The sequence below is a fragment of the Garra rufa genome, chromosome 2 (genome assembly GCF_049309525.1).
Source record: "Garra rufa chromosome 2, GarRuf1.0, whole genome shotgun sequence".
Taxonomy (NCBI): Eukaryota; Metazoa; Chordata; class Actinopteri; order Cypriniformes; family Cyprinidae; genus Garra; species Garra rufa.
In genome coordinates, this window is record NC_133362.1 from 11,151,532 (window position 1) to 11,166,104 (window position 14,573).

Sequence of the window (14,573 nt, forward strand, 5' to 3'; positions counted from 1 at the left end):
GCATTGTTTGTCTTTTCAATCGTTTTAGTATGTTTTTGAGCTTTTGTGGAGGGGGGGAAGAAGGGGTTTTATCATTTTCCTGGGAAACTGAAGGTTGAGGAGAGTGTGGCGTCATGAGGGTCATTGTGTTGTAATGAGAGAAACCGGGCCGTACGGAGTGGCAGGGTGATGATCTGGATTAAACTCTCTGACACCATCACACCAAATGATGCTGAGTGGGATAAATACTAACATCCTGCTTGCATGCATTTGCAGATGTGTCTATAGGAGTGTAACACTGACAAACAAAGGAAGGAAAACAGACGGCATGACTGCAGAATGGTACAACAGGATGCAGAATGGGTAAATTCAGCAAATATTACTATAGAAAGTTTGAAGTCCAAAAGATCATACTGAACACTTGACATGGAAAGAAAGAAAGAAAGAAAGAAAGAAAGAAAGAAAGAAAGAAAGAAAGAAAGAAAGAAAGAAAGAAAGAAAGAAAGAAAGAAAGAAAGAAAATAAAATTAAAATTCCTAAAAGTCTCAAATAAATAAATACATTCTGCATGCATCTCTTGTGTTCAATGTAAAGAAAGTCACAAGTTTAGGACACTGAAAAAAAAATAATAATAAAAAAATAAAAATAAATAAATTAAATTCCTTAAAGTTTCAAATAAATAAATTACTTTATTCTGCAAACATCTCCTGTTCCATGGGAAAAAGTAATAGGTTTAGAACACTGAAAAATAAATATAATAAAATTAAATTAATAAAATAAAATAAATAAATAAATTCTGCAAACATCTTTTGCATTCCATAGAATGCATTCCAAAGAAAGCCATAGGTTTAGAACACTGAAAATTAAATTAAATTAAATTAAATTAAATTAAATTAAATTAAATTAAATTAAATTAAATTCAATTCAATTCAATTCAATTCATTCATGTCTCAAATAAATACACAAATAAATAAAACAAAAATAAAATAAAAATTCCTTAAAGTCTCAAATAAATGAATAAATAAATAAATTCTGCATACATCTCTTGTGTTCAATGGAAAGAAAGTCATGGGTTTAGAAAAATGAAAAAATATATATAAATATATGAAATAAAATAAAATAAAAAAAATCCTTAAAGTTTAAAATAAATAAATACCTAAATTCTCCAAACATCTCTCGTGTTCCATGGGGGGGGGGGGGGGTCATAGGTTTAGAACACTGAAAAAATTATACTATAATTAAATTGAATTAATAAAATAAAATAAAATAAAATAAACTGAAATAAAATAAAGTGAAATAAGTAAGTTTTCTAACATTCTGCAAACATCTGTGGTATATGAAAAGAAAGTCAAAGATTTGGAGCACTGATAAATAAAAAATAAAATAAAATAAACTGAAATAAATAAAATTTCCTTTAAGTCTTAATTTAATAAGTTCCGTAATATTCTGCAAACATCTGTGTTACATAGAAAGATAGTCAAAGATTTGGAGCACTGATAAAAATAAAATACATTTTCTTTATGTCTTGGATTAAACTCAAATGACAATTTTTTTTTTTCACGAAATCAGTGCATATTCACGAGAACTTTATATTTTGATATGGAACACTAAGATGTGTCAAACACACTGGTATGCTGATAATTTTATTTTTAAGAGTGTTCTCAGGCTCTGTATTTAGCCATGCCAATAAAAAGAGATCACCAATTGTCATTTTATTCTGGTGCAAAGTCACACAAAGAATGAGGGGGAGGAAGTACAATGTTCTTTGCTAAATGAAGTTCTGTGACCTGCTATTTAACACCACAACTGCAATATCACATTTCACAGTGTGTACAGTTACAGACGGCGACAGGAAAAAAAACCCTTTCACTTGGAGATGAAAGTTCATTTGTTTTGTTCTCAATGATTACTGTTAGCCTTAATATTTCCCAATTTACATTTTTATAAAGGAAATTCCACAATTTTAGATGCATGCATATACAACTTCTCACTTAAAATCATAGTCCACCCAAAAAAGAAAATCCTGTTATCATTTAGTCAAGTTGTTCCAAACCTGTATGAATTTCTTACTTTTGTTGAAAATATCTTGCATTCTTAACTTTATCTTTGTGTTCAACAGAAAAAAGAAATTCATACAAGACTGAAACATCTTGAGGATGAATAAATGATGACAACATTTTTATTTGTGGGTGAAGTATCTCTTTAAATTGTCATGCAGACAAAAATATTCGAAATAATTAAGAGTGCATTTAATTGAAATACACAAAACGGAAGAATTTTCTCTCTGTTTTTCATGTCACTTGAATAGTTTGAAGTTTTAGCATTCTCAGGCTCTTCCTGTTAATTTACTTTAAAAATAACACAGCAAACTTGTCTGTAGTAGGATCTTAATCAGCAAGCTGTAAGCAGGCAGCTCCAGTAGTGTGTAATGTCACCTCTCGTGATTAAGTGCCTGTGCGTGACTGCAGCGCTCAACTCAACGCCCCATGGCCATTTCTCCCCTAGTCTGTTTCCTCCAGAAGTTGACTGATCTGACTGAGCACAGAAGATAAGCCAGTCTCGAGCACACACCTTTTTTTTTCCAATATACACACTGCAGCTGTGACAAAACTACTGCAGTCACATTTTCCTGAACTGTTATTTAATCAATCGCCTGCACATGCATACTCTGTGCACTCCGGTTAACAAGGGTTAACCGGAGTGCACAGAGTATGCATGTGCATTTCAGAGCTACACAAGACGAGCATTTGTGGTTTTTTAGAAAAGAACTGATCGTTTCGCTAGATAAGCCTGGGATTATTTAGAGCCCTTTGAAGGTGCATTTAAACTGCACCATAGAAGTCCACTACATGGAGAAAATTCCTGAAATGTTTTCCTCAAAAAACAATTCTTTACGACTGAAGAAAGACATTTTTAAAAGAAAGACAAATTATCTGTAAAAAAAAAAATTCTTAAATTATGTTATTTATATCTTTTACTGTATGACATATGTATGCAGTTCTTCTGATGTCTCTGTGATGTATGTGTAGCATCTCACAGGATGCAGTCCGTCAAACTGGCACTGGCTTTATATAAAACACATTAAAGTGACAACGCACAGCTTTACAATTACCTGGAAACACCTGGACCACAGCAAAGTGTTGCGTGTGTTAGTCAGGGCCTGTCTCAGCATGGCCTGGCTCTTTGATGTTGTAAAGAGGCCTGGGGGTCAGGAGTCTGTTCACAGCAAGACCACAAGTCCACAAGTGGTGTAGAGATCATAACTGAAAAAAAAAAAAAACAGAAGCACTGATATAACATATCCAAGAAAATACTATAAATCGATACCTGTAATGTTGTTCTTCTAAACACTAATCTAGAAGAAACAAACTAAGCAAAAAATGTATATATTTTAAGCACGTTATGCAAAAAATACAACTAATTATTACAGATGATTTGTTTATGTAACAGACCTAGTCAGGATAGCGTCATATTTAAGTTTTGACAAGAATGAACACGAGGCTGCAAGGCACCGAAGCACGAGGTGTTCATTGGATTGTACTGTTGTTGAACAACATGCCGATTCTTCATCTGACGAAACACCTCTCCGAAAAAAATACTTTCAGTTTTCAAAATACTATCCACATTATTTTTCCTAGTAAGAGCGGGCGCGGCAATTTTTAAATGTAATGGCCTGGCATCCGGTTTCATCCACGTCCAGCTATTTTTATCCGTACAAACCAGATAAACAGCTCGTTTTGCTCCTTGATATTGCAGAGTGCAGACTAATGTGCCTTACCATATTTTTCTAATGTATTATCTTAATTATAAACACAATGGTTTGTAATGCAAACAGTTTTACCGTTTTCAGCGGCTTATGAACCGGAAGTCTCACATATTACTACTACAAAACAGTTTACCTTCGCATTGAATAAATAAGTTGGATAATGTCTATTTATAGTACTATTTATATCTATTCTCTGAGGTCTAGGTTTAAGGTCTATAAAAGCAAAAATGTTACAAGCATATTTACAAATAATAACAATAATACGGAGAATAATATGCGTCAAATCAATCGCTGTCAGAATTGAATACTTTATGGCTGTGACGCAAAATCTCGCCATAAAATAACAATACATTAAATTTGCTATCTATCAGATTGTTTTACTAACCCGTCCCTAAACCTATCATTATAATGCAAATACAGTTAATTAATTGTTCAGCGTGACAAAAAAAAAAAGAATCAATATTTGTCCGCATGCCCAGTAAGCAATGGTAGAACAATCTGGCCTTAGCTGTATCCATTCTAGCCCCAATCATACTTTAATGGTTAAGGACGAAAAAGCTCAACGGGAGAGACAACGCAAACGCAATGACATGTGAAATAAAAGGTCATTGTGTTTTAAAGAAGAGTGGCTTGATTAAGTGATGGAAATAGCGGCACAGAACTGTAACAAAACGCCAAGACATTTACAGTTACAGGAAAATATTTATGTATTTATTTATTGCCTAATAAATCATTCATTCGTTACCAATATATATTATTTTACTACCAATTATATTATATCCTACTAAATAATTGATCTGTTCTGCGTGAGATTTTTATTTTATTTTATGTTTTTATTTTTTTGTTTTTTTTTTGTGAAATTTTATTTTAATGTCTTAGTAGGTAACACAGCGCAGTAAAAAAAATCTCGTGTGTAACCAAAAATGAGCATTATACATCAAGGGTCAAAACAAATATAAATAGCATTCAAATTAAAAGTTACAGACTTTTGTGTTGGCGCGCTGTACAGGTCAGGTATAAAGAATGAATGTCCGCCTAATAGACACAAGTTTTGCTCAGCAAGAAAAAAATTGAGTGAAAATTAATGCGGGTAAATATCCATAAATATTAATGCAACCCAACTAAATGAATCAAATTAAGGGTACAAACGTGTTTTGTCAGCAGGAACAAAAATAGCCAAAAACATCGGTCGTATCGACAGAGACATGCGAATTATTTTAATATAATGCTACTACTACTACTACTAATAATAATAATAATAATAATTCAACATAATACATAAACATAATACATAACACATAATTACAACATTTACATATGTATTAAATTGCTTTATTTTAAAGCTGATGTGTGGATAGTGATTTAAAACAGCTAACCGATGTCAAGAATACATTTGAACTCATGCTAAACTGTTTAAAAAGCATCCTAAAATGCAGCTCATTAAGTTCGTTGAGAAAAATCGTTTTGATGAATACTGTTATTATTGAATGTGGAAAATAATTAACTATAGCAACATAAAACGTCTAAACGTTGTGCATATATGTCCAATGAATAATGTTATGTTATTCTATATAATAGCTCATTTGAACTTGTTTTTTGAGTCTTGGTTGCTGTAAAGAGTCAGTCTTTCTCTGAGGATCAAAGCATGATTTGATGTGACGTAATCGGCGCAGAAGCGCTTGCGCGCTGTCCGTGGTACTGAACACACGAGATGACTCTGCTCTCATTCGGCATACTAATTTTTTATACGAATTTCGTTTTCATTAATATGTATTAAGGTGTAGTGAGTCTTTACATTTTGTTAAGCATCTTAACTATGACAATGATTTATATTTATTTGAAAATGTTAAACAAAAACTTCCAATCTGCCTGATGTAATCCCTGATTTAAGCTGAGTTTATTTATTTTTATTTTTTTATGAAGCAAATTTCGATGACTGCTCAGTTGGAACACATTAAACTGAGCTGTTCACCTGTTTAATCACTATTAGAAATTGTGCGTCATCTTTATGAAATCAGTGGATCGATTCGTGATCATCATGTTTTCATATCATATCAAACACTAGCCTATATTCCGGCATTGCAATTACAATTACAAAATACGAAGGACAAAATTTACAGAATTACAAACGAAAAAAAATGCAGGTTTTTATTTTCCTTTTAAGAATTATATCATGTAATTCAGTGCAAGCTGGGAATAAGGTCCTCCTAGTGGCAACAGGTGGAAACAGAGAAAGAGGAAAACACTATATTAAAAAATCTCCATCATTGCATAATTTTCCATGACATGTTAGCAGCTATTATCTTATCTATTTTATTTTTCACAACGATGAAGCATTAAGGAAGTACAAGCTATTATTATCGTGCCAAACATTAGTTCATTTTAAAAAGTAAGGTCTGATCCATTGTCTCATCACCCATCATCACTGAACACATGACTGTTCTGACGCACATTTTTTTTTCTATTTAGAATAAACCTTGTTCTGTTTCTATTTGCTGCATGGACCTGTTTATTAAAATAGAGATTAGATAGATAGATAGAACGATAGATAGAACGATAGAACGATAGAACGATAGAACGATAGATAGATAGATAGATAGATAGATAGATAGATAGATAGATAGATAGATAGATAGATAGATAGATAGATAGATAGATAGATAGATAGATAGATAGATAGATAGATGCCATGCGATTACACATAGGCTATACAACAGTTGAACTCACGCATATAAAGAGAGAGAGAGAAAAACAGAGAGAGAGCGAGAGAGAGAGAAAGAGAGAGAGAGAGAGGAGTGAGTGAAGGAGGAGACTGTCAGTGGTGTTATTTAGTCGTGGATAAATTATTGGATGAATTCACCTTAGACCGACCATCACAAGACTTGTTTGAGACTTTATGCTCTCTGAGCTCATCTGACAATCACTCAGACAAGCAGCGAACGCTGAAAACTTCAACACTGATCTGATGCTCAACAGGTTCATTGAGTTTGATCACTTCAGAGTGGATCTGCATTAATTGTGAAGCTTGCAAATACACCAATGATGAATTTCCCGGCGGTTATGAGCGATTTAATTCAGCTCTCTGCGCGGAGCGTTTTACTCTCGCTGCTGGTGTGTTTAATGCTCATGTTCCGGCGTCGATCCGGTCGGCGACAGTTACCGGGTCCGTTCTCGTGGCCGGTCATCGGCAACGCCGCTCAACTAGGTACCTCACCTCATTTTTACTTCACCCGGATGGCTCAGAAATACGGCGACGTGTTCCAGATCAAACTGGGCAGCCAGAACGTGGTGGTCCTGAACGGAGACGCAATTAAAGAGGCGCTAATTAAAAAAGCCGTCGATTTCGCCGGCAGACCGGATTTCGCTTCATTCCGGGTCGTGTCCAATGGGAAAAGCATGGCGTTCGGCAACTACAGCCAGTGGTGGAAACTGCATCGCAAGATCGCCCACAGCACCGTGAGAAATTTCTCCACAGCCAACATTCACACCAAGCAGACGTTTGAGAAGCACATCGTGTGCGAGATCGGAGAGCTCATCCGTTTGTTTCTGGCTAAAACCCGCGAGCAGCAGTACTTCGAACCTCACCAGTATTTGGTGGTTTCCGTGGCGAACACCATGAGCGCCGTTTGCTTCGGGAACCGGTACTCGTACGATGATAAGGAGTTCCAGCAGGTGGTGGGCAGAAATGATCAGTTCACCAAGACTGTCGGAGCTGGAAGTATCGTGGATGTGATGCCCTGGCTGCAGTACTTCCCAAACCCAATCAAAACTCTCTTTGACCAATTTAAACTGCTCAACAAGGAGTTCAGCGAGTTTATTGAATCTAAAGTAGCGGAGCACCGCAGGACTCTTTTAAGGAGCCTCGTCCGTGACATGACTGACGCCTTCATCGTTGCGCTGGATAAAGGGCTGTCAGGTGGGCCGGGGGTCTTTCTGGATAAAGAATACGTGCCACCGACCATCTCAGACATTTTTGGGGCCAGTCAAGACACTCTATCTACGGCTCTACAGTGGATTATTCTGTTACTAGTCAGGTAATGCTTTTTGTCTACCAATAAGCACGGGTAAATTTGTAGCAATATCCATAAATACATCGTATGGGTCAAAATGATCGATTATTCTTTTAAGACAAAAATCATTACAATATTAAGTAAATATTATGTTCCATTAAAATATTTTGTAAATTTCCTACTATAAATATGTAAAAAAAACGTAATTTTTGATTAATATGCATTGAACTTCATTTGGACAACTTTAAAGGCGATTTTCTCAATATTTATTTATTTATTTTGCACCCTGAATACAGATACATCAGCGGGAAAGCGTATTTATTCAGCTTTCAGACGGACCCAAAAAATTGAACATTATGACCAGGGGTGCACATAAGTGGTCCGCAGGTTCGCGTGCGCGACTAAAATAAGAAAATATGCTGTGTAAATAAGTTCAGAGCGCGCATTTGCGTAGCGACACGGTTGCAGCTGTTAATGCACAATTACCATTTTAGATCGACAAACTGTAATGCTGTATAAGATTTCTATTCGAATTGAAATTCAAGGCTATTCGCTGCCATTTTCAAAGCACAATGCAAAACGCGACATTTCATATACTGACGCTCTTTACTGAACGCTCTTTAATCGGAAGTGCAAAACCCGGCGGGAGCGCGTAGGCTATTATTTCTTACCTGCCGGCAACCGGCCAAAATAAAAGCTTGGTAATTTAGGTTTAAAAATGATGAAAATTCACATAAAAAAGTAAATATTATCATTTTATTTTTAGGTTTACTATGAAATAATAGTACTTTTATTAAATACTTTGTATTTTAAAACATAATAGTATCAACACACTTTATTAAATTGTTTATTTTATTTTAGAAATAAAAAAATATATAAAAATAAAATCCAATGAAATTATTATCACTATTATTAATTTTGTTTTTTTGAGTTATATTTAATGAGTGCACCCCTGCTTATGACTTTTTTGGTCCACGTCACCAATATGCATTTTACAGGGGTTGACGCACCTTCAAGTCCTTTGAATAATTATTTCATTTTAATATTTAACATTACAAATCAAAATGGAGGTTTGTTTTCATTGGACCATATTATAGCTACTGTGGGATACCCACAATTTAGACATATCAGATTTACAGCCATACTGTAGAACAGACCGAAAATACTAGGGGCATTTCCTTAATTGTATGCTCTCTAGAATAATTAAGCTTTTATGGTGTTTTTTTCAACACCTTTTCATTGCATGAGCTGCTGCAATACGTCATCTTTTATGTTGCCTGGAAGAAATAAAATATATGGTTTTGGAATGACATGAACATGAGCAAATGATGACTGCATTGACTTTAAGTGTGTGATTCAACAACTTACGGATTGTCCGCCAGAGACAGACAGATCTCAATAACACCAAACAGCTCTCATGGGTTATGTAACTCTTCCGTGCAGGTATTGGCATCAACTAATGAGGGCAGGTTACAGCAATACAAATGAAATGTGACCCACTAACACTTTTAAACATGTAGGCCACTCTGTGAAACTCAAACACAATGAATTCTTGCAGGATAATAATACAGATGAGATAGTAGGCCTGTTGTATCTTTAACCTCAAGCTGAATAAATAAGCTTTCCATTGATGTATGGTTAGAATAGGACAATCTGTAGTCTGAGGGTGCAAAAAAAAAAAATTGAGAAAGTTGTCCAAATGAAGTCCTTAGCAATGCATATTAATAATAAAAATTAGGTTTTGGTATATTTATGGTAGGAAAGTTACAAAATATCTTCATGGAACATGATCTTTACTTCCTATATCCTAATGATTTTGGCATAAAAGAAAGATTGATAATTTTGACCCATACAATTAAATTTTGGCTATTGCTATACACCCATGCTACTTAAGACTGGTTTTGTGGTTCAGAGTCACATAGTGTATGTTAAATTATCCTAATATTGTGTTGGAGTTCCCTACAACAGGTTTAAATGCATCTAAGGTCAGAAAACATTGTAATTTTCTCAGAATATACATTTAATATTAGAATCATGTTGCAATGATTTTGAAACTTCGTGAATTCTTGGTGATTGGATGAACTTCTAAAGTTGGGTTTCACTTACATTGCAGGCATCCAGAAGTCCAGAAACGTCTTCAGGAAGACGTCGACAGAGTAGCGGATCGCAGCCGCCTTCCAACCATCGAAGACCAGCCTCATCTTCCATACGTCATGGCCTTCATCTACGAAGTCATGCGTTTCACCTCATTCGTCCCTGTAACGATTCCCCACAGCACAACCACGGACACGTCCATCAACGGTTATCCCATTCCTAAAGATACCATCATTTTCGTCAACCAGTGGTCTCTGAACCACGACCCGACCAAATGGGACGAACCAGAGGTATTCAACCCACAGCGCTTCCTGGATGAGGATGGAGCTCTCAACAAAGACCAAACCACCAACGTGCTGATCTTCTCCGTGGGGAAGCGCAGATGCATTGGAGAAGACGTGTCAAAGATTCTGCTTTTCCTCTTCACCTCCTTGCTGGCCCATCACTGTAGCTTTAGAGCAGAAACAACTCCTAGCATGGACTATCAGTATGGGCTCACGCTTAAACCCAGATCCTTTAAGGTGTCCGTCACACTCCGTGACAGCGCAGAACTGCTGGAGAGCTTGGCAGAAACGTCTCAGACTCCTACACAAAAGAGAGAGAGACCTCAAGACTGAAGTGAAATCAAAGCACGCAACTTATACTTTGCCAAATGAAGGTGGATAAGAAAACAAACACTGAAGAATCTTTCATAAATGCATTATGTCAATATATTTATAAACGTCATACTCAGGTAAAAACATTTTTTTGGCTCGCGATGAGCTGCAGGAATAAAAAAACACACCCATTCATTACTGCAACTACTGTACATGATGCACTGATTAATGGTATGTTATGCAAGAGTAGCAAAGCAAAGAGTAGAAGCTACTCAACAGGACACTGCATGGTTTATTCAGACGACTAAAAGTTGGTTTCTATTGAGACATTTACAGGCATAGCATAATTTAGTCGAGAAGTTTGTTACTAATTCTAGTTCGTCTAGTTATGAAAAATAGCTAACAGACATACATTTAGTCTTAATTATAGAAGATTCGCCCTCATCATGCTTACATTTTTTTAATGGTAGCAATTTTATTAAGTGGTTTAAAGTCAATGTGAAATGCTGTTCACAACATATTTTACTTCCTTGATGTATTTCCAAATTAAAAAATATTCAAGGAAAAGTATGTGGTGCAATCATTGATTTTACCCATTTGAAACTGACTGGATCATAAAAAACTATTTGGACTAGTGCTATAGTGTTATATATTTAATATATAAACATAACATATTTTTTCTTAAATAAATATATGCATGTGTATGCATTTATGTACACTTGTACAAAAAAAAAAATATTTTAGATGCGATTAATCGTTGCCCAGCACTATGCTGCATTATTAATGTCACTATATAAAGCTCATGAAATGAGACATTTGTACAGTATAATCTTACTGCACTTTATTGCTATTCTCATATTTCCTGGTTCTCTCTACAGCACTGTTGAAGTCTGTGCCTTATTATTAGCATTAATCTGTAATAAAAATAAACATATAGGCGGATTTAACGCAGTCCACTTCCATTGTGTTCCTGCAACATCCTTCCCTATCAAATATTGTCTGGAGATTCTCGCAGTGGGTCACAGGAAGTCTCCAGTCAAACTATTCTGGACATCAATATCTATTATAAGATGAATGTGATTTTTTATATCTGGCACATGCTGAAAGGAAATACATTTTGTGTCCCTCAGGTCCTTTTTAGTTAGGGGAATGCTGAAGGGGAAATTCAGGGTTTGTTAAGTAACATGTATAATATGTGTTATGATTACTAATTTTTGCTCGTTTCTAACTGCTGCAATATATTTTTGAACTGTAATAACAATGTTTGATCTGCTGTAATAGCACTTGTTAAGAGACTGCTGGTCTGTATTTGATCTACTGTATTTTATATGCAAAACATTGATGTGTAAGTTTGATATGTAGTTCCTATTATGTGATACCAACATGTAATATTATGTTTTTCTACTTCATATAAGCTCTGACATTTGGCTGCTCTGTGAATTCTAAACTGCATTCAGTTTAAAGTTTTTGTGATTAAATGTAGTGGTTTATATAATAAATATATAAAACACTCAAAAAATGTATAATTTCTCAAGCTTTTATGATAATAAATGCAATATAATATTGCAGTCATTTGTAATCAAACTAGTTTGGGCAGTGATTTTGTCCTCTCATTTAATGCTGTATTTTAACAAGTTGTCCTTAAAATAGTGACAAGTGAAAATAACCATTCTAACTTTATTGCACACACCATGTCTGCACGCAGCCCCTCAATTGGGCACCTAAAATAGAAGGAAAGTGTGTAGGATATACTTGTCCCTGCGAAGTGCTTTATCTTGCTTTCCCAGCACATCCTGTTCTGATCAAGCCTGAGGTTTGTAGCCAGCCGAGCTTTGAGTGCGTGACAAGTTCAGATAAAGCCAACTGATTACTGATACGCCACCAGCCGCCTGCTCCCCTTAGAGGCCCTGCTGAAGAAAAGAAAACATGCTTCACTATTGTCAGATTAATAGTACACTCTCTGAAAGAAGCTACAAAGCTGTCACTGGGATGGTACCCTACGGTACAAAAGTTAAATGGTACATGTTTGTGCCTTATTTAGTCCTAAATGGTACATATTAGTACCTTTTGAAAGGGTATACCACTCCAGTGACAGTTTTGTATAACATTTTTTTCTAAAATAGTAGGATTGTAGCAAAGTGTTTTCACCAAGGGGACTTTTTACATTGACCATCACTCTATATAGACGAATACAATCAGATACAACAATAATTTATCACATATTTACTACAATATACACTAATAGCCTACATTTAACAATTATTTAAATGGTATGCAATGACTAGATGTTTTCAACTAAGTTCCTATTAAACTGTCGCCGACTGAATTGCAGTGGTCAAACTATTTAAATTATAGTGAATTAAGCTACAAACTCGATCATAATGCACAATGTTTGCATCTAACATGCATTTTGAGTTATTTAAAGGGGTCATCTGGTGCAAAACCTGCTTTTACATGTTGTTTGCATATTAAAGTGTGTTGGTGGTTTGATACACAACCACCCTACAATGATAAAAATCCACCCAGTGGTATTTTTTTAATCTTTAAAAGTAATATCCCCTTTTTAAAATCAGATCATTCTCAGCTTCTTGTCGTTGTGACGAAACACAGTTGATTGCCATGAGCGTCTTACCTTAGCCCCGCCCTCACCGAGATTAAACAGTCCGAATACTGCTATTGTGTGACTCAGGTGCAGAGGAAGACTCTAATTGAGCGATTGAGGTGTTCTGTTGTTGGATGTAATAATGAACAAAGCAGCAGTCATTTACTCCCGACATGCTGAAGACGCAGAGGTTTAACGTTACTTTCGTTTTTAAATGGAAAGTGCCAATAGCATCTACATATGCATCTATTTTCGTGTAAATCAATCCTGATTCAGCTAACCCACAGCAGAAGTGGGTAGACTGGTTTTTATGCACCTTTGCAAATGGCCTTTGTTAATAATGTGCTTGTTGTCCAGTTTTGCTGATAAACGCGCTAAAGTAAACAATACAGATCCTAATCCCTCAGATAGGGGCGGGCGAGCAGAGCTCAGTGGCATTTAAAGGGGCCATGTCTTAAAATGAGCTGAAATTTTGCAGAGCTGATTTTGACAAGGTAAAAGGGTGATTATTTTTACACTAATATTGGGAATTTTTAACCAAAATATATTAGAGACTTTTCATTAAGACCCTAAAGAATCAAATGAACCTGTGGAAAATGGGCATCCGATGACCCCTTTAAAGCGAGTGTTTTCACTAGTTAGCAGTAAACCGGTTACCTCACCTGAATATGTTCGTAGTTGTAGATCTTTGGAATGGAAAATTAATATTTTATTTGTAAACATCATACTTTTTTCATCATACGTTCATTTCTGTTAAATCATAAACACAGCGAGCTAAGCAAGTACTGACAGTGTCATGTAAACAAAGTGCAAAGACACGAAAAGTGGAGGAACAGACAAACCGATTCAGTTGAGTGAGTCATTTGTTTCACTGTTTGGAAACGCCCCAGTCGGATCGCAGATCGTTTGATTTAGGCTAGTTCGCGAATCATTTGATTTGGATCAGAAATTCAGAACGGGTTTGTGAACCTTCTGATTAAAATCGAAAATTTGGAGTGGGTTCGCGAATCATTTCGCAAATTGAACGATTCGCGAACTGCGCTTTGCAGTCTCCAATCTCCATCTGAAATGATGGTTTGTGAATCATTATTCAGATCGGGACAACAGAGCTTGGATGATTTAGATCGGAACTTCGGAGAGGATTCACGAATCAAATGATTCCCTGCGTCCCAATGTTCATACTTATACTACGCCTTTAAAGTATGTACTCTTTTGGTGAAGAAAAAGTACACATTTTTGAGTGTGTAGTAGAAGAGTAGGCAAGCTTTGGGACATACTTCACTTCACACAACTGCATCTTTAACCTGTCACAGTAAACTGGCCTGTTAATCATCTTGTCACAGTTAACATCCTAACCTAATGGAGAGAAAAGAAGCATGTTGATCTGCCATTCAGATACTTTCATGCCGAAAACTCTGCTCATATTTTCTGCATAATGATGTATTTAAAAATTAACAACCAAACAGGTGTTTATAAAAGTTCACATTGCTGTTGCAGATTAAATATAACACAGATAAGTTTAAATA

General features: G+C 35.5%; 1 protein-coding gene across 1 annotated transcript; it reads left to right on the plus strand.

The window, feature by feature from the left end:
• Positions 1-6,600: 6,600 nt before the first annotated feature.
• Positions 6,601-11,973, plus strand: cyp1b1 (cytochrome P450, family 1, subfamily B, polypeptide 1). Its single transcript, XM_073833719.1, has 2 exons — positions 6,601-7,779; positions 9,869-11,973. The coding sequence occupies exons 1-2, from the start codon at positions 6,785-6,787 to the stop codon at positions 10,464-10,466; spliced, it is 1,593 nt and encodes a 530-aa protein (XP_073689820.1). The 5' UTR covers positions 6,601-6,784; the 3' UTR covers positions 10,467-11,973.
• The last annotated feature ends 2,600 nt before the right edge of the window (positions 11,974-14,573 follow it).

Bases quoted from the DNA above. Each gene is read 5' to 3' on its own strand.
- cyp1b1 (XM_073833719.1), top strand. From the start codon at position 6,785: ATGATGAATTTCCCGGCGGTTATGAGCGATTTAATTCAGCTCTCTGCG. The intron at 7,780-9,868 runs GTAATGCTTTTT...CTTACATTGCAG, and splicing joins ATTATTCTGTTACTAGTCAG to GCATCCAGAAGTCCAGAAAC.